Genomic DNA, 22,083 nt, shown 5'->3' with positions numbered 1-22,083 from the left:
GATTGAACTATCACATTATATATTTTTTTCCCTAGACGATTATCATTACTGTGATCAAATTAATTGCATGACTTTCTTTGAGGGGCGCTTGATGTAACATCTTTGACTTTATTGCCTCGCCCAAGAAAAAAGTGTGGATCTTACGCCTTCTGTTGAATTGTAGGCAAAATTGGCATACAGTGTCCAAGTCATGACCAAAAGACATCGGTGGTCAAAATTGATTATATATATATATTATTTTTCTTAATTCATATATATATATATATATATTTAACATGACAAATGGATATAATTAAGCATCATGTGGGATCTTCTGCATTGAAAAATCTTTTGAAAATTTGTCACATACTTCTAGATATATATGACCTCCTCCAACTTGGCAACAAAATCTTCATTTGGTCCAAAAGAAAAGAAAAGAAAAAAACATAATTAGTTTATTTTATGGTTCTTTAGAATATTTTGATTAAAGGGTGTTGTAATCATCATAAACTTGTGGTCCTTCGAATTAAGAACTTAAACAATTTTTATGATTGCCCTAGTTCAGGTGAGGAAGTAATTATGATTGAATAAATTAAATATACTTTATAAACAAACTAATGAAGATAAACATAATCACAAGAATGTGCATAGATTGTATTTTATTATTTTCATATATTTTCATCTTAACATTGAATAGTTTTGAACTACAGTTTACTTCTATTTTAATTTTACTCTTATACATAATTTTAGAGATTTTTTGGCAAAACTTCTAGGTGATATAATTGAGAGTAGTGATATTCACCTCCCAATACTTGCAATGGGCTGCCTAATCGAATACTTTCTTATTTGTTAAGTAATTGACCAATTAAAAGAGTAAGTTTACCAATTCATTGCAACTATTTGTAAGAATCATTTTTCTGTAATAAATGAATATTGTTAAAAAATAATACAATAAGTCGTGTTTGGGTTTTGGAGGAAATAAATAGAATGAAAGAGAACGAAGAAAATGACACAGTTGAAAATTTCATCCCATTTATTGTTCTATAAAACTTTGTTTTGGAAATTGATTTAAAAAATTAGCTACTGTAATTTTATGATTTTTATCAGTAAAAAAAATAAATAAATAAAATTCCCTTCCCTTTCTCTCGTAAAGTTCCCAAACAAAGTGAAATGCGGAATACTTGTATATCATATTCTATTTATTTTCTTTTTCTTTCTACACCTCCAAACATGGCCAAAGAGAGAGGGGAGAGAAAGCGCGTATTGAAACAGAAACAGCTAAAATGGTTTAAAAGTTTGGGAGTTTCAACTGCCAGAAAAGAAGGGTCATAGTGGATCACACACAGAAAAGTTGTCACTACAACAACAACAACAACAACAACACTCTTCTTGCGGAATTGGCGCTCTCTCTCTCTCTTCTCTCCCTTTCTCTCTCTCTAGGGTTTGGAGCACTTTTCTTCTCCGACAGCAATTCAATCGGTACTTTCTCTCTCATTCTCTCTCTCCTCGCAAACTCCAATTTAGTTCTTACGCCTCAAAAGCACCAGAATTTGGGGGTTTGTGAAGGTTTACTAAGTGAATTTTGCTTCTTTCATGATTATACAATCGAGAGTTCCATATTTCGTGTTGTTTTAGATCGGTTGATATGTTGAAGTGCGCTTGAATTATCGGTTGATTGAATGGTCTGTATCAATTTTGATACCTACAAGCTTATTTTCTTTTTGATTGCATTCTTTTGGATAATTTGAGGTGTTTTGTTTGGGGCTAAGTTGACTATTTCATTCTGCAATTGGTGCAAAAGGAGATTTTTTACAATGCAGAATTTGAACTGAGATTTTTTTTTTTTCATGGTATTTTAGATTTATGGAATTTTGTTGAATTCAATGGTTGATAGATTGGTGCATTTGGATTTCAACATTTACACGCATTATTTTCAAAACTTGTTTGTGAATTGCTGGCATTCGCAGTTGTTCAAGATTGAATGACAAAATGTGAATCTAAACAGCACTTTGTTGATCAATTTTATATATTTTTTTCTTTCTAATTGTTAGTTTATTTGTTTAAACAGAGCGCATGGAAGTTGTTGGTTCTTTTGATACGGCGAGACATTGAAATTTGATTGTTAATTGATGAAGTGGGTACTCCCTGTAATTGGAGAAGAACAAGTAAACAATTGAGTGTGGATTTGCCAAGTTGAGGTGTTGAGTGAGGAAAATGGAAACAGCAAGGCGTTGGTTTAGTAAGTTCCGTTCAAAGGATAGAACGAAGTCCTCAAAGAAGGAACCTACAAGCAATGCAAAAGAGGGGTTAAAAGCACCAGCAAGTGAGGAAACACCTTCAAATGCCACTAAACAGAAAGTTGCCGCAGCTAAGCAGTACATAGAAAAGCATTACAAGGAGCAGATGAGGAATCTGCAGGAGAGGAAGGACCGGTATGACTTCTCAGCTCCATTCTATAAAGATCAGTGCAATCATCTAAGTGTTCATATTTACAAGTTTATGCATGACAATAATTATTATATATTTATTTGATTTAGAATCACTTTTCATAGTTTCTCTTTCATGAGCCACCTATATGGATTTCTGACTTTTTAGAACTTAACAATTGTCATAGTGATTTAAATTTCATGCTCAAGAAGCATTATCTTATTAAATTTTATAATTTTAGTTTAGCACTACTTTGTAATTTATATGGCTCTACAGTTGATATATAATCAATTAAATTTGGTGCTTTTCTACCTATAGTGGTTTTACCTATCTCGGTGTCTCATTTTTTTTTTCTCTTTGGTGGTTTGCATTACGCTGGATTCTCATAAATTGATTGGTAATTGTTCTGCTTTTTTATGATAATTTCATAAAGTAATTGTTGAAAAACTTCGTCTCCTCGAGGAAGTTGAATATAATTTTTGCAGGTGTTGATGATAATATATTGAATGAAGTCATAAAACAACCTCAAGGAACTCATCCAAGATGCACCTTTGCTTTTCTGCACTGGTGAAAAGTATTGCAAGTTCCACATCGCAGGCACCTGTGCTGAAGTTGAAAAATTGTTATGTTCATCTAATAGCAATATGGCATAAAAAAGCAATTGGTTCGGATACCCCTATAGTCACACACACACACACACATGTAAACAATATAGCAACTTATAATGCCTCTAAAATTGTGTTTAGCATCCAGTGTATGAGAAATGATTGGTGCTTGGTCATTAGACTAGCGCTGTTATAGTTGTCAAAAGACTTGATGAAAGGTCATTGGGCACATCAAAGGACCGTGCATAAACTGCAAGTCCTTTATTATTTCATATGCTTTCTGTCTTTATATATTAAATTAGTGAAACAATATCATTCTTTATTGGTTAGACATCTTTCAAAAGTTATTGTGAATATGGCTTGTGCCATTAAAGAACATATTTAATGTGCTAGGGGGTTTGGTCTGAGGATTGTCTGATCACATTTACTTGAAAAATACAAATTGAAAATGTAGTTGCATATCGTTGCTGATATTTTGATATTTAATGATGTTTCCTAGATGCAAATCCGAAGTCCCTACAGCTATTAACTCTAATAATATTTTTAAATCTCCGTCAAATGAGAATGAAAGTTCAAGATAGTTCCAAATTCTTATTAGTGAATTTTTTTACTAGAATTTGAGAAACGCAGACCATTACCGACATGGTGTCACCATGTTCACAGTTCACCACTTCTATGATAGCTTGCCATATAGCCAATTGAACTCATCATTAACATTGACTGAGCTTTGGGATCTCAAAAAATAATAATAATAATAATACCACAATCACCTCCATCTGTCCCTCAATGTCATCCCATCACTACCATCTTTGTTATTTTGCCCCTTTCAACAACCACTAATGTTGCCACCACTACCACTGGCTAGCATTTATAGTGAGCAAAATTCCACACACCAACCTATCACCACCCTATTACCTACTTTTACTCCCTCTAGCATAGTATGTTATTGGACTTGATTGTAGTGTTCGGTGTGCACGTTTTGGTGTTGATTATCTGCTTTCCAAAACTTCTACATCATACCGTTACACGTCATGTTGACACAAGTATTCTAGGATGAAACAGAGGTTCCAGTTAACATAGAGCGTAACAATCATGATCATATCATTTCCGATGCTGCTAATTTTTCCAACACATGTCCACTTGCTACCATATAGAGCACACAGTCAGTCAATCACGAGTATTATATAACAATGAAACCATCATTGTGACTACCATCTCTTATGCTGTCCCTGCAACCGTCTAAACTCCACCACGATCACTCCTACACTGTATCATGAATTATCATTACCTCCCCCTCTGGCTTCATTACCTCGTTGCTATTCCCACAATCACCATCTCACACCTTTGACAAAGATTCACCACCCTACCATCTCTATTTCCTGCCACAATGCCCATTATTGATGCCTAAGATATTTAGCTGCCCCTACCCTACCACCACCAGCTCCTCACTGCAGATGAATCTGCCACCACGGCTAGGTTGGGAACCTACCATCACCATAACCATCAGCAGAATCCTATTTCAAAAGTATTCAATGTTATTATGTAGAAGTTATTGCTAGTTGACCACTACATTCTGAAAAGGCAAGCTGCCACAATGCCATTGTTCTTGATGAGCTTTAATTGTTCACTGATTTTAAGTGGGGAAAGCTGTGATAGGTATCTTGTCATTAGCTTATTTTCAATAACCGGCTCTCTGAAGAAAAAAGAGTAAAATTTTGGTCATAAATGATGTAAGAACCTGCTTTGGCAGTTGGCACATAAGTGGAATTTTTTTTTAGGTAATATAAAAAAAAAAAAAAAAATCAGTAATTATTTCTGATGGAACATGCTAATGATCTGCTATTAATTTTTTGTTTGTAAATTCTAGGCAAGATATCTCAGTCTGATCTGCGTATTTCAGAACAAATTTATAAGGGAAACTCTTGTGCATGAGGATTGCATTGTTGTGTAATCTGTGCTTCTTTTACAAAATAGCCGTATTGCCCGGATATGGGGAATCATGCAAAGAAACAATCGTTTTAGTTACTTCAAATTTGTAGTGCACACATTTGAATTGGATGGTTGGTAGGTTTTATACATCTAAGGAGATAATACATGTCAACCGATGTGGAATTCAAGAACCTTGTATGAGGAGGCATGAGAGATAGAGGGAGAGGGAGGAGAACGTCATTTTTGGACTTAATGAACATACCTTGCAGCCCGAGAGACTCTAGGGAATAGAACATAGCCGTTAAATGAGGTTACTGGCCCTTTTATGGAGGTCTACGGATGTGATGATCAACTGGGTTCCCAGGAAGAGAAATCACATTGCAACCGCAACTGTAATCCTTTAGGACTTTCATCAACATGCTCGTAGGCTTGACTAACGCTGCGACTGCGGTCAGTCATCCTTGGACACAACATAATCTCATAGAGTCACATGTGTCTGAGGGATAACTTGGTCCCATCTCTTTCTGACATTGGTAAAAATGAGGTTGATCACTCTCAAGCTCTATTAAATACCTAGTCAAGAAACCTTTAATTGTCATGAGGTTGCAATTGGACACTATGGTCATACTATAGACACGCATCGAACTCTTATGCTTTGTTTGGTTGGAAGGAAGGGAAGAGAGTGAAGAACCATCCCTCCTGGCCCACGTTTTTTCATCCCTCCAAAATTGGACGGAAGAGAGGAGGGGAAGAAAGAAAAACTGGTCCATAAATATGGAATACCATTTTTGCCCTTCAATTATCTACAAAATTACTTTGTTAAACCCTACTAAATACTCAATTTTTACTTAAAATCACACTAGTAAACAGATTTACGAGTTCTTAGAAAAAGTCAAGTTCAATAATTTTTTTTTAGTATATCATAATTTGGAATGAATATTTACTTTTTATTGGTTTATATAATGAGGGTATACTGGTAAAAATAAAATGAAATCTCTCATTCCCTTCTTTCCAACCAAACAAAGAAAGGGGTCACTCATCCATCATTTCTATTATCCCTTCCATTCAACCAAACAAAGTGTGAGGGAGAACACCTTCCCTTCCCCAGGGTTGCCTCATCCATCTCTCCCTCTCTCCCTTCCATCCACTTTTCCATTCCTCCTACGAAACAGATCATTAAGGTTCCTCGGCTTCTGTCCTTGGACATTTATTAAACATCAGAAATTAGGGTACTGAGATAAGTTGCACATTTGTGGCATAAATGAGGTTGCATGATGATGCACTTGGCCACCTAAGCAAACACTCTCTACGATGGAGATCCTCGAAAGGTGATGCCTATAGGGGTTTCAATGGAGCACCTAGGCGTCCCTTATGAAGTGGATCCGTAGGACAACACCACATGTTGTGAAGTTGTTGGTTTCGATGCATAGGTATGAGAAGCCCTCAAACTAAAAGGAAAATGAGATTTGGAAGGTAGAAGGAATATATGGATGGACACACAAGGAAAAACAGTGATAGGATCGTGTATGGTGATGTTTATATATACGTGTATATATTTTTGGGATGGAAATAAATGTTTGTTCGATATTTTAATAATATAAAGATGTGTGGAATGTATGGATTCATCTATATGTAACGTATGCAATATGCATGTATATGTGTAGAAGATGTGAGGAAAAGTCCTCTTATGGAATAGAAGCAATAAGGGCCTTAAAAGGAGGTTAAAAATATGAAATTTGTGGAATGGAAATGGAAATGCGGTATATCACGTGTTGTTAACAACAACATTGTGATGTGGCCATGGTACAAATATTGGCAGTTACCCTTGTGTAACAGCTGCCTGGGGCTATGATATTATTGGTCAACTAGGAAGCACATACACGCCTAAAAGGGCAAAGAATCCGCGTCACACACCGATACGCCAAAAGACGTGTCTGATTTTTTTTTTGAATATTCAGACACGGTACAGACACGCTGCGACAAGTGGCTGACACGCCATGGATTCGTGTCCGACATGCATGTCGCATTTTTGGGGGTTTTTAAGAAAGTTTTAGAAAGAAAGCTGGGTTGAGGTGTAAACATGAGGAGTTTTATAATAACTTTCAATAATATGGTGGTCATTACGTAATTATTCACAATTTGTGTATTTTATAATTCAATTTTATATTATAACAATCAGTTATTTAGGCTTATATTTTAGTTCAAAGGTTTAAACTATTGCACAGTCAACTTTGACTCTCTTGTTCTCCCACTGACCAAGCTTCGCTGCTGATGGATGATTGCACTCTCTCTCTCTCTCTCTCTCTTATTCCTCCTATTTTCTTTCTTCTTCTTCACAAATTCTAGATCCTTCTCTTTTTCCTTTCACAACAAAATTCTTTTTGCATCTTTTTTTCCTTTTCCCTCTTGTTTCCATGAACTTTTTCTCTTGTAGGGATTCTTTTCTTTATTTTTAACTAGATCCCAATCCTCTCATCTCTTTGTTTTTTTTCTACTAAAAGCGACACTTTGGTGGCCGTTGTGGCTGAGTAAAGGCCGCAATATCTTTTTATGGCTCCACAACGGCTGGTTAGGCTAGTGAGGTATATAGACCTCCTTTCTCGGACTTTTTCTTTTTATTCTTTTACATAATTTTAACTTCTAAATCCATTATAAACACACCCTAATACTAGATAATAATTAATAGGTGCTAAATACAAATTAATAATTTAATAAATAAATAATATATGAATTATATAAATTAGTGGATTACTAGTACTAGTGTTTTGGATATTTAGATTACTAATCAGTAAATAATGGTTACTAATTTAGTAAATAACTATATACAGCATTTATTTTACTAAATTACTAATTTCTAATTAGTAAATTAATAAATATTTTTATATGTATTAATTATGTGATCAGATTATCAACATTCAATTAATAATTTAATAATCGCGACTGGTAAATATGTGATTTCATGATTGGCTTAAGATATGTTATCAAATTGTTTAATTGTATTTCAATGTATATCTTTTATATATTTTCGTGTTTAATTGTTTTTTTGGTATAAAAATATTGAAAGTAAAATTGGTAAGCTTTTACTGCTAATAGTGACTTAAAATTTAATGTTAAGACTATTTATATTTGATAATCTTTATAAATTGAACACAATTGTTAAGACTATTTATATTTGATAATCTTTATAAAGTAAACACAATTATTAGTAATCATTTAAAACCCTGGCATTTTTGGACTATATCATGATGTCAGTAAACATTAGAGAAAGTTGGGCGTTAGAAAATAAAAAATCCATGGCTCATGCGTTTGCGTTTGTTACATTATGGCTGTTACATCGATTGTTTATTACACTGTGTGTTACAAGTACGGTGCTGTTGCCATTGCTTAAAACCTTTGGTCTTTCAGTGAGAAGTTGGAGCTACAAACTTGCTTCTGTATCCAAAGAGTAATCTACTGCCGTAATTTAAGAATTAAGAAAAAAGGTGGATTTGTGTAAGAGAAATAAGTAAACAAGCCTTTGAAGTGGTTCAGAAAAGGCTATGAACAACTTTTATTTCTTAGAAAAGTTGTCCTGAAAAGTCTCATTTGGATTATATAGGCTATAATAGAACAACAAAATATAACCATTCGGATATCTTAATCTCAGCCCTGTAATAAGATATATTAGAAAGACACTCACTTGAACGTGGTAAGCATGTAACCGACTTAAGAGTAGATAGATAAAACTAAGTGTGGCAGCAGTTCATTAGCATATTTTCCACAATTTTGTACGGTCTTCTTCCATGCTTAAGAAAACAATACATCTGCAAGTTTTTCGGGAGAATGATTAAGGTTCCTCTCAGAGTAATTAATGTGATGTTGAGTTTGTGGGTTGTTAGGGCATGTTTTGTAGTTTGGATTTTTTTCCTTCTGGGTTTCCTTTTTGTATTTTATTTCAGTTCTCTCTTTCTTTGGAAAGGAGGGCCCGTCTTATTAAATTTTTTATTTATTTTTCTCTCTTGACAATTATGTTGTTTATGAGGAGAAAGGTAATTTTAAGTTGTTTTAATCTGTGGCACTTGGTGTGACTGGATTTGAGAATATGTTTTCATGTAGGCGTGATATGCTTGAAAAGAAATTAGCCGATGCTGAGGTCTCTGAGGAAGAGCAGAACAACTTACTGAAGTATTTGGAGAAGAAGGAAACGGAGTATATGCGCCTTCAGAGGCATAAAATGGGTGCTGATGATTTTGAGCCGTTGACGATGATAGGGAAGGGTGCATTTGGGGAGGTATGACTTACCTTATCACATTATACTGGATGTTTTTTTTCCTTGACAATCTGCATTTCCAACTCTGAACTTCCATCGGCTGTCAACTTTCTTGTATCATTTATGTTGCTGTTTTTCCTTCTCCCGCCCCTTCCTTGAACCATCTGGATACCGTTTGCAGGTGGCAAATCTTATTGTTCCAAAAATTGTGATTATTTTTATACCTTTTCCTATATCTATGTTATGCACCATCTCTCCACTCAGGTTGGGATGATTTTAGGAGGAGAGGCTATGACTAAGAGGAGGGAAATCCTTACTGAAAGTTTTATGTTGGAATAAATATTGTTTTGGGTCATTATACCTGAATATCATGGAATGCATCTTATGCTCTGTGTTTCCCTTTGTCCAGATTTGCATATCTGGTCCAAAAAGTTTTGTAAGTAGCCAAAATCTACATTGTTCCTGTTGGAATTTTCTGATGGCTCACACAAATACACTTCTGTTTGCATGTGTCTAAAATACGTGGGCAAGTTAGCAGGTCCGTTTTTATGCATATGATTATAAAAACACAATTTAGGAACATGTGTCATGCTTCAAATACAGTCTCACTCTAGCAGACTTACCAGAGCCAAGCAAAGATGATTTACAGCAACGATGGATAGGAATTCATTTTGTAGGTGGTGAAATTCTTCTGTCATGAAGTAAAACCACATATTACCTCAGGAGACAAACTTCTTGAGCATAAGTTTGAAGGGTAGGATGTTTTGCTTGCACCATGCTTAGAGCAAGGACTACCAGTTAATGATGTTATTTATTTATTTATTTATTTTTTACTTTTTAGGCAACCAGATAAATGTGTAGTTTCTTATACCATTTATGGGGAGCACCTTTCAGAGTACCAAACTAAAAGAACCAAGATAATAAACCTAAAATTGAATCCCCTTTTGCGCAAGTGATGATCGAAATCACTGATGGGGTCATTCCAGACTATATCTTGTACTACTTTATGATGCTCTCATAGTAATTTAATGATGTCGCGAATTGCATTGTGCAACTTGTTTTATTTCTCTGGTGCAGGTTAAAATATGTAGGGAGAAGGCAACAAGCCATGTGTATGCTATGAAAAAGCTTAAGAAATCAGAAATGCTTCGTAGAGGCCAGGTATGTACCTAATCAGGTTTACCAGACAATCATATTGAAGATTTTGTTCATTATGCTTATTGCTCTTCTTTGAACTTGCTTAGGTTGAACATGTCAAAGCAGAAAGGAATCTACTTGCAGAGGTTGACAGCAATTGCATTGTCAAACTTTACTGTTCCTTCCAAGACGAAGAGTATCTTTACCTCATAATGGAATATCTACCTGGTGGAGATATGATGACTTTATTGATGCGGAAGGATACGTTGACGGAAGACGAGGCCAGGTTTTATGTTGGGGAGACAGTCCTAGCCATTGAGTCCATACATAAACATAATTATATTCATAGGTTTGTGGGCAAATTTTTCTTAATTTTTTAGTAGGAACCATGAATATGCTTTTCAGGACCTTACTTCTATCATGCCAGAAGGAATGATTTCTGTGTTTACATGTTACAGAGATATCAAACCTGACAACTTGTTACTTGATCGATATGGCCACATGAAATTGTCAGATTTTGGATTATGCAAACCATTGGATTGCAGTAATCTTCAGGAAAAGGATTTTTCCGTTGGAAATAACCTTAGCGGGGCTCTTCAAAGTGATGGACGCCCCGCGGCACCAAAACGCACTCAACAAGAGCAACTGCAGCATTGGCAAAGAAACAGGAGGATGCTTGTAAATTCCCTAGTCCCTATCATCACATTACTGAAATTGCTCTTTTTATTGTTGATCTTGTATTTAATTGACAAAACAGGCAGTTTCTTTTGAGTGTGTTGTCGGGGAATGTGCATCTGTGTTACTCTTTTTAAATTTATAAGCATTTGGGATCGTTTGGGTATATGGGGACATGGGTCGGGCGAGATCCACATGCTTCATGCTACATGGAAACAATGAATCCAATGAAATGTAGGTCTGAAAAGCTGTACAATATTGCAACGCTTCTAAACAAATGAATTTAATGTAATTGTAAATTGGACATGTATTCTCAGCTGATTAACTGTCTTACAAAAGTTATCAAGTACTTGAGTTCACTTATTTATCATAAAGTGAGAAAGTTCTTTTGGTGACTGCATGGCAGTATGGCGATTATGTTGTCTAAAACTTGGATATTCTGATATTATAGGCTTACTCCACTGTTGGTACACCTGATTATATTGCTCCAGAAGTTCTGCTGAAGAAAGGATATGGAATGGAATGTGATTGGTTGGTATTTTCTAAGATATTTTCTTTCTTTTCATAATCTACCTTTTCTCAAAAATTAATGTTCAGATGATGTTCCGTTTTTACGTCCACAGGTGGTCTCTTGGTGCTATCATGTATGAAATGCTTGTGGGATATCCACCTTTCTATTCTGATGAACCAATGTCCACTTGTAGGAAGGTAATCTTGGGAATACTATACATTTTCTCCATTCAATTTATCAAATATATTTTGGACTAGTTTAATGCCTGTGTTTTAATGTTCTCTGCCGTTGCCTACCAGAGGTTCCAGTAATGTTTTATTTCACTACATCTTATTCTTCACTTGATGATGGTTAAGAAACTAGGAAATAATAGCAGAAAAACTGCTGATTGAAATCACTAACATTTTTAGCATTTATAAAATTCTTAAATTCTGCACATGTCCCTCAACAGTGCAAGGAAACCAAGCACTACGATAATTTCCACCAATTCTTTTTCTCAACTTTCAAAGTTTTTGTAATCCATATTCTTTTTCTCATCATTATCTTGATATTCACGTGACAAACCCTCTAGTAGGTGGCTGTAATGAATATTAGTTAGAGGAGTAAACAGACAGATTCGACCCCTCAGTCTGCCTAGCCTCATCTCTTTAGTCCATTCTCTCATTCCCTTTGTCTATTTCAAGCCCCCTTTTCGTGTAGTCTCATTTCGTCTTATTATTCTGAGCCCCTTCTTTCTTTTTGGTCCAACATCAACTCGGTGTCAGAGTAAACTTGCCCTCACATGGTCCTTTTGAAGTCAAGTTAGGCTTGATGGAAAGAGAGAGAATGGCAGTGTGTTCATAACTAGTGACTTCTCAGGATCAAGGTGCTATGGGAGAGTTTAAGTGAAAGAGTTGAGTTAGGGATTTAGGTGTAATGAGGACTAATTACCCCCTGTGGTTAGTTTATCATGGGGTTTAGATGAAGAGTTGGCTAGAGGATTTTCGGGGCTATATCCTGGGGCTTGGTAGAGTAGTTAGGTTTCTAATGAGTGTGATTGACAGGTGAGGATCTTATATCCCCTTTGCTGCAAGGTCACGGTGTATCGGGTGTCTTCCAAGCTAAGAAGCACGGATACGGATACAATACAACACGGATACACTGACACTCCAAATTCTAAAAAAGCAGGACACAGACACAGCGTGAACCCTGCTAATATAAATATAAAATTTCATTTATATATCTATTGAATGAGACAATTATAGAATTTTAATTAATTTATAAACTCTGTACTAAAGTTACATAAGTTAGAAGATGACGCTATTTTAATATAAAAAAGAACATGTTATATTATATATGATATTACTATCCTATCTTTTCATTATAATTACGTTTTTGTTCCTTAGAGGTTGAACACTTTGATGTATGTTCATAATGTTGTTTCCAGGACTATCACGTGTATGTTTTATATAAGACGGATAGTGTATGATGTGTTGGTCGAGTGTCTAGAATGTGTTGACCAAGTGTCCGAGATGTGTTGACCAAGTGTCAAGATGTGTTGGCCAAGTGTCCAAAATAATAAAAAATTTAAATAATAGACACGGCTACGAAGTGTTGGACACGTGTCTAGGCGTGCACATTGAGTGTCAGTGTTCAACACGCTGTCGAACACGGACACGGCACCTCATAGAAGTGTCAATGCTTCTTAGCTTCCAAGTGTTCAACAAAGCTTTATAGAGAAGAGGTCCTCATGACGGTCTTCAGTTCCTTGGTGAGGCTTACCTTATAGAGCAAGTGCCCCTTAGTTTTTGAGTCTCCAATGAGGCTTTTCCATGGAGAGGAAATTCTTGTGATGGTCTTCAAGTGTTAGAGGATAACCACATAACCCTAGGCTACATAATATGCTTGCGGAGAAGGTAACAAGGCTTATCCATAGAGAGAAGGCCTTGTGGCAAGGCTTATCAGAAGAGGAGATCTTTGCCAAGTATATGCTAGCAGCAAGGCTTATCTGAGAAGAAGAAGAAGAGGTCCTCACATGTAAAGATGTTTTCATCATCAGGCTTGCGCCCCAGTGGAGACTACAAGTGCCTGTAGGAGTGTCTTGAGGCAACGATGATTCGGCACATTGTCAAAAAATAAAGGTGGCCATTTGACATGCCCTGCAACAACCAAGGATTAGGCACTGTATTGTTGAGGTCTGTAGGTATCAGAATAATATTGAATGTACATTTTCCGTTAATTTCTCTCAAGGCTTGTGTTTAGTAACTACTTATCAAAAAAAAAAAGGCTTGTGTTTAGTAACTCTGGAGATAAGTGAAGTGCCACTCGGGTATTACTTGGGTCAAATGTCAAAGTGGAATTCCCCATGTGGAAGCCACACTTCAAACAGGGTCATGGACCCACACAATGTTTCGCGATCCTCTAGAATCTCCACATTTTAGAGCATAGTGGGTTCTTTAAGCTGGGCATCCCAAGTAGCTAGTATAGAAAAAGTCAGGTCTGGGACAAAAAAGCCTCAATCTTAAACTTCTCATATTCAATGGTTGTATGGCTGACTTCTCCATAATTTGACCATTTGCATCTGAATCCTGCCCAGAGCAGGTGAGGATACCCGATAAAAATTTCTAGGTAAAACATCCCATAGCATCTCTACAGGGAACTGTCACTTGGTTATTTAACGGATCCTTATTGAACACCCTGATACAAGCATATATGATCACCTGGTTCACGTTTCTTTGACCTCCAAAATGTTGTTACCTTATTATCGAACTGTAAATTTATTATGTCATGTAATTTTGACATTTTTACTTTTGTGAACTCAAATATTTAATTTCTGTTTGATCTAATTAATAATTTATTTCTATAATTAAATACGTCTTAACATCTCTTGCCCTCGTCTCTAAATTCTCTTTCAGGTCCTTTATTTTCATCCATTATCGAACAAGTTCTTTTTAATTTATGCAGATAGTAAACTGGAGAACTCATTTAAAATTCCCAGAAGAGGCAAAGCTATCTCCGGAAGCAAAAGATCTGATAAGTAAACTCTTATGTAATGTAGACAAGAGGCTTGGAACAAAAGGCGCAGATGAGATAAAGGTGTTGTGTGGTGTGTTCTGTTCTATATTCTTTAATACACTTCAATAACAGAACTTAAACTTGAGGAATCACCTGGTTGGTCTTGTTATTCTTCAGGCTCACCCATGGTTTAATGGTGTTGAATGGGAAAATTTGTATCAAATGAAAGCTGCATTTATTCCTGAAGTAAACGATGAGTTGGACACTCAAAACTTTGAGAAGTTTGAAGAGGTGGAGAAGCCTTTCCAATTTTTACAAATACTTGGGAGACGTTTTTTGTGGCTCACTTTTCTTTATTCTCATGATTCTTTCATGACATTGCAGGCTGACAGCCCAATTCCGACTTCGGCAAGATCAGGTCCATGGAGAAAGGTTGGTATTTAATGTGCATCCTGAGTCTATTAAGGCTGATTTAGTGTTGTTTAGAATTCATGTTACTGCATACTTGCTGCTGCAGCTGAGACACTACAGTCTGCTGACAGCCCTTGTTTTCTTGTCAAATTTGAGACATAAAAACCTTTGTATGTAGTCTCTGATGAGACAGAACATCATTTAGGCACTACGGACCTCTCTCTTACACCAAAAGGTCCGAAATGATTTTTTGAAGAATTAACATTCCCTTTAAATATCTATTCTGCTGGATCACCACCAGATACTCACCATTTGTTCTCATGATGGCAGTTTTCTGTCAAAAGAAATAGGAGAAAATGAAAAAAGAAAACAAAGGGAGGGGTAAAAAAACTAATAAAAGTCCATTCTTGTAGCAATTATTACTTTTAGGATGTAAATTATCAGGAAAGGCAAGGCTGTTTGGAACCATGAAGTGAGCCACCTTGGGCCCATTGGGGGCAGCTGCCCCACTCGATTTTTTATTTTGATTTTATATGCATAATTACAATTATACATCATCATAATAATCATCCTTACCTTAATTCCATGTGAATGGGGTTGGCCACATGAATTCTCTTTTTCCATTCTTTTCTATTACATACAATCTCCCCTATTATTTTCAACGTCTTAAAATCATTTCTAATAATTTCATTTTGCATTAATTTTGGACGCCCTATCTGGATCTTCAATGAAAAGTAATATTCTTCTTCTTGCTGACACGTCTATAGGTCTCCGTTGTATGTGTCCATACTATTTAAGTCTAAACTCTTATTTTCTCAATAATGGGTGCCACTCCTAATTTTTCTATCACGTGTTCATTAGCCCGTATCTCTTCTAGTCACACCGATCATTCATCTTAACATTCTCATTTCCATTACATTAATGCGTTGTTCTTGTTTCTTTTCTAAAGCCCAGCAGTTTACTCCATATAAAATAGTTGGCCTAATAACGGTTCTATAAAATCTTCTTTTTAGCCCATTTGTTATTCTTTATAGCATAAAATACCACTAGACTATCCCCATTTTGTCCACCCTAATCCAATTCTATTAGTTATCACTATCTATCTCTCCATCGTTTTGTATTATCGATCCTAATATTGAAAGTGGTTGTTTTGAATAATCCTTTGGTTATAAGTGTGAGTTTATATTATCAAACCCAAATCTTTATTAAATTTACATTCCATGTAATCTATTTTTAGCTCTACTAATTGATACTAGAACCACTACAGTCCATATATTCTATTTACATTCCAAAAGAACCTAATTTGTCATCTTTAGATTTACATTCCATAAGAACCCCTACATTCCATATACTATGTTTTTAGTTCTACATTCCATATAAGAAAAAATGATTAGTTTTACTAATCATCTTTAGATAAAATCCTAATTTGTTATTTTTAACCACAGGTTATCCATGTTATCTTTTTAATCCCATGACTTCCTTTTTAATATTTGTTCTTGACACGTTATTGCTTTACTTCCCTTATTTTCTCTCTTTCTCTACCAATCCTTGATCTCTAGACCTAAGAGTTGACCACACTAGTCGACTCCCAAGCCAAAGAGGCCATAAGATACGTTATTGCTCTACCTCCTTTTAACTCTTTCCATTTAATGCTTTAATGGCCTTTCTTATCTTCTTCTTTTTTTTTTATAAAATTAATAGGTCTAAAATTAGTATGCGATGTTGGTTTGTGAGGGTTTTTCCAGGAATTACTTTACAATTTTTACACTGGGTAAATTTTCCTCGTCTATATAAACAATAATCTATTTGCATTTATTTAGTCCACTCTTAAACTTAATTAAATATTCCTCTGTTTTTTGAAAATGCATTAGTTTTAGCTAAGTCATATGCTTTTGCAAAGTTTTTAAGAGTTTTTCTCCTATCTCATTTCGCTCTCCAAAACCATATCCTCCTCCTATCTCATTTCACTCTCCAAAATCATATCCTCCATGGACTTGTGTATTACCTTATCCCATAATGCTTACGTGTCCATTAAAATCACATCCTATGGATATGCTTTTATGATTAAGTATAGATTGCATCAATTCATTGATCGAGTCCCAAAAAACTTTTTTTGTACTTTCATCCAATCCTCCTTGAGGAGCGTACCCACTGATTAAATATAAAATATGTACGTATAAAACATCTTTAATAACTATTAACATTCCCCACCCAACACAAATAGACACACATTTGGATGTGATATTTGTTCTCCATTTAGCAATTTGCTTCCTCACCTTTCCAAAAGGGGGAAAAATGACATAATTACTTCTCAAAAGTCAGCAGTGGAGTGTAAGAGTGTTGGGAGAATTGTAGAGTATGAGAGAAGAACGAATATTATTTTCATATTAAAATGATCTCACATCTTTAATTTAAAGGGATTTCTCTTATTATTGCCCAAACTCGTTCCCCCCTATAGTAAATTCTTAGCTCCAGTCCCTGTTTGGAACTTTAGGGAACTGGGAGGAAACAAAAAAATTGCACCTTATTAAAATCGTTTTTTTGGCCATATTTTTCTATTTAGCATGTTCACAGACTATCATTTCGAAAAAGGAAAGCGAACAGAATTTTATTTTTGTTTTTCTTTGTTTCCTTTCCCTAATGACTAAAGGGGTATTCCCATCCTTCTTGTGGGACTAATCCTCTCTGGGCACTAGTGGGCAGCATGTTACTGAAGCTTTACCTTCATCATTGATTTCTGAAATATGAAGTTGGTTTTTGGTTATTGATTCAGGCTATTCAGTTAATGTTTGCATTGTCCGAATAATCATCTTTTTCTTATTGTATTTTTATGTTTTGCTGCAGATGCTTTCATCTAAAGATATCAACTTTGTGGGTTACACATATAAGAACTTTGAAATTGTAAATGATCATGAAGTTCCTGGAATTGGTATGTTGCTCCTCTCTTTGTACATATCCTATTGCCTTTCTTTTCTTTTCTCTTTTCTCTCAATTCTTGTTAGATTTTTTTTGTAGATGTCTCATTATATTCTCTAAAGAACTCAACTCATGTTCCTTTTTCTTTTGACTGATGGTGTCGAAGAAGATATATACCTACAGAAATACTTATGATGCATTTATCTCTATGCAGTATTGTTTTTTCTCCATATATTTTATAGTTGATTAATTGAGAATTCAGCCTCACCGTCTACTGGAGATCTATGCTTCTTTTGCTATGTATGGCTTTCCTTTAGTAGCGGTGCGGGGTGGGTAATTTTGAATTAGTGAAAAATAAATAAATCTTGTGTTGGCCTACTTGTTTTTGTGAGTTATGGTTCTTATCTCATTCTCACAGTATTTTCTTTAATGTTTAATCCCCTCTCCCTCCAAAAAAAAAAAAAAAGCCTCATTTTTACCAGTGATGGGTTCGAAAGTGCTTTCTCCATTTGTGGTTTAGCCAGTGCATTTTGTAACCTTATTCTTGAGATCAAAGTCTTGAATTGTAATAACTTATTAATTGTTTTAAAACTACATCTTAAAAGAAAAAAGATGGTTTCTATTATAAAGGATCAGGCACGATTCTGTTCATAATATGCTCTTTTACTGTCATTTGACTTTCTTCCTTATGCCACATTCGATAAAGACTTTAATTTTTTTGTTGAACATTACAGATTTTTGTTCAGCTTTTGTATTTTATCTTTGATGATAATTTATGATTGGTATTATTCTACATTTATTTTTTCAGCCGAGTTGAAAAAGAAAAGCAACAAACCTAAGAGGCCCACTGTCAAGTCCCTTTTTGGTATGCTCTCTCTCTCTCTAGATATATATATATATATATATATATATATATATATATATATAATATCTAAAATGCATGTTTTGTTCTGGCTGTTTTGGTAGTTGAATGTAATGCAACCGTTGAACCAACATGTTGAGCCAAGAAACAAAATGCTAGTAGCAGTATTCTAGCTCTGTGCTTTAAGTTTTAGTTGAATCAAGTTTAATCGTGGAGCCTTATTTTAGCTTTTAGAGGTAGTTTATCTGAAGTTTGTTTTCTGCCTTTCTAAGGTTCCAATTTTGACAAGCACGCACCCTAAAATTTTCATGTTGGGGGGTGCCAAATTGTACCGTGTTAGGTGTTAGAAAAAAATATTACAATTAACATGCTACAAATTGCTCTCCCAAAGTGAAAATTTTAGGATCTGTCCCTGTTGGTGGAATTGCCGGTTCTATAGCAGAAAAGTCTTATTAGTATATTGTCGTTAGGAAGAGTCTTTTTGAATTGAGTTGAGATGAGTCTTAGCTTATATTTATTATAACTAGAAAAATAAGTGAAATTCAACCTAAAAAGATGAGGAAAGTACAATCTAAATAAACAAAGATGGAAAAGACAAAGAAAAAGACAAAGAACATGCCAACCAGGCAACCCGCTAGCAAATGAGCTTGCCAATACTTATCAGATTTTACAAGACGTATATATCTATCTATATTTATTTAATAATATAAATAATATTATTAATTAATATAAAAAGAGTTTTTAAAAGAGTTTCTATAAAACTCAAATTACCTATTTATTATGAATTTTTATTTTTAAATTAATATAAGGTGTTTAGAAGAGTTTCTATAAAATTGAAGTTACCTATTTTTTATGAGGTTTTTAATAAAAGGAAATTTAATTAGACAAGGAAATATATAAAGAAAATAAATAATTTAGTCTTTCTAATTAGACAAGAAAATATATAAAGGAAATATATTTAAAAAATGAATAATTTAGTCTATTTATTATTATTTTTATCTCTTTTACCTTATGTCAATTTTATGTTTATGGATCATTTTAGAATTACACAAATTACCTATTTATTATGAGTTTTTATTTTTAAATTAATATAAGGTGTTTAGAAAAGTTTCTATAAAACTCAAATTACCCATTTGTTATGAGTTTTTTTAATAAAAGAAAATCCAATTAAAGAAGGAAATCTATAAAGAAAATAAATAATTTAGTCTTTCTAATTAGACAAGGAAATATATAAAAATAATAATAATAATAATTTAGTTTATTTAGTCTCCATGTCTTTTCTAATTTTATAAATAATAGATAAATAATTTTCTAATATATAAATAAAATATTAGTAAATTGTAATAAAAAATAGTTTTGATTTTGATGTTGTTTTAGGAGTTTGAAAATACACCTATCAATAATTGAATTCCTATTGTAAAGTTCAATTAAAAATTATTATTTTTATCTCTTTTACCTTGTGTCAATTTTATGTTTATGGATCATTTTAGAATAAAACAAATTACCTATTTATTATGAGTTTTTATTTTTAAATTAATATAAGGTGTTTAGAAGAGTTTCTATAAAACTCAAATTACCGATATATTATGAGTTTTTTTAATAAAAGGAAATCTAATTAGGTAAGGAAATATATAAAGAAAATAAATAATTTAGTCTTTCTAATTAGACAATGATATATATAAAGGAAATATATAAAAATATAAATAATTTAGTCTATTTAGTCTCCACATCTTTTCTAATTTTATAAATAATATATAAATAAATAAATATTAGTAAATTGTAAAAAAAAATATTCTTGATTTTGATATTGTTTAGGAGTTTGAAAATACACCTACCAACAATTGAGTTCCTATTGTAAATTTCAACAAAAAATCATTATTTTAATCACTTTTACTTTGTGTCAATTTTATGTTCATGGATATTTTAGAATTTACAATTATTTAATTACTTTGTTAAATATTAATTTTAAATTACATTTTACTCACGCACAATGCACGTACAGTTTTACTAGTATATATAAAAATGAATGGAGTATAGAAATGTAGATGTAACAAGGATTAAGATTAAGTAATAATAGGAGTTGGAAATTTACAGTATTATGATACTGTTCTTACAAAACATCCTTGAGTCACAAATACAATTTTTATTTGATATAAAATATTTACTTGAGTTTTATTTATTTATTTATTTGCTCTGATATTATGTGATTTTCTTTTTGAGAGGGATGATGGTGTCGAGGAACCTTGGACAAAGGCCATCTTTTCTATTTTATATATATATATATAAAGTCATATTCCTCAACCTGACTTCTTATGGTGATTTAAATATGAAAACTGCACTGAGCAACTTCATTGTTTAGTATTCTATCACTGCCTTTGTCCTAAACAAATTGCAGTGTAAAACAAGCTAGAGGAATTATTGCGCCGTTTGGACTTTGGATGGATTCTCATTTTTGCATTTTCTTGTTTGGCGTGTTACAGATGACGAGTCAGATACTGCTGCGGATCAACCTGCTAAAGGGAGCTTTATGAACCTCTTGCCTCCTCAACTAGAAATCTCAAGACAAGAGTGAATCAACACCATAAGCTTAACTTCTTTGTAACATCCGATGCCCATATTTGTCTAAACAAACATGATTTAAGTTCTTCCTAAGAGGACAGCTTTTGTTTGGCTGTTCCTTGCATTTGGATACATAATCACAAAAGAAGTAGATAGGTTTTGGTTTTCCTCCAGGGCAACTTAGGTTTTGGTTTTTGTAAATTATGGGCTGGAAGTGTATATTGCTCTCTCTCTCTCTCTCTCTCTGGTAATGATGTGTATTTTTCTTTTCTTTTTTCCCCGGTCAAGTTCAGAAATGTGTACAATGCCTTGTTAATGTTTTTAATGTAATCACCCGCTCATATTTGGTTAATGGTAAGAAAACATTTTTTAAAATTATTGTTTCGATCTTTGTGTCTGGTTTCTCCAACGACGCTCGTCTCTGTATCTGTTTGTCATGTGATCAATCTTTGTTACAGATAAAGTTGTGCATGGAACCATTGTTCAGTGAATGGTTAACAAAGTGATGACATGACAGCTAAGAACATGATTCTATGTTAAGATTTAGTCATTTTAGTGAAGACACCAAGAATTGTTTTTTTGAAAACTCATGACAATGATTATAATTTTTCTTTTTCTTTTCCTTTTCATTTCCTTCTTTTTATTAATTTTGTGATGTTGTGGCCTGAATTTGGAGCATGGTCGCAACAGCATGGTCACGGTGCGACCGACGATCTGGATGAGTTTTGTGCGTGTCTAAGCCCACCAAAAATTTTGACCCATTTTTTGTTTATGGACTGTGGATCCTAATTAGTATTCTCTTGTAGTATGATATATAAAGGCGTCTAGG

General features: G+C 34.0%; 1 protein-coding gene across 1 annotated transcript; it reads left to right on the top strand.

Moving 5' to 3' along the window:
• Positions 1–1,192: 1,192 nt before the first annotated feature.
• LOC132274981 (uncharacterized) lies at positions 1,193–21,629 on the top strand. Its single transcript, XM_059776361.1, has 14 exons — positions 1,193–1,458; positions 2,048–2,411; positions 9,036–9,210; positions 10,267–10,350; positions 10,434–10,675; positions 10,785–11,004; positions 11,453–11,532; positions 11,625–11,709; positions 14,456–14,587; positions 14,684–14,797; positions 14,891–14,938; positions 17,762–17,846; positions 18,642–18,698; positions 21,176–21,629. Exons 2-14 carry the CDS (start codon positions 2,194–2,196, stop codon positions 21,265–21,267), a joined length of 1,632 nt encoding a protein of 543 aa, XP_059632344.1. The 5' UTR covers positions 1,193–1,458; positions 2,048–2,193; the 3' UTR covers positions 21,268–21,629.
• The last annotated feature ends 454 nt before the right edge of the window (positions 21,630–22,083 follow it).

Source organism: Cornus florida, unplaced genomic scaffold (assembly GCF_030987335.1).
Source record: "Cornus florida cultivar Cherokee Brave unplaced genomic scaffold, ASM3098733v1 CherokeeBrave_3.0.0_Hap2_Chr09, whole genome shotgun sequence".
Taxonomy (NCBI): domain Eukaryota; kingdom Viridiplantae; phylum Streptophyta; class Magnoliopsida; order Cornales; family Cornaceae; genus Cornus; species Cornus florida.
The sequence above is the reverse complement of the archived record's forward strand: the minus strand, read 5'-3'. Positions and strand labels throughout refer to the sequence as shown.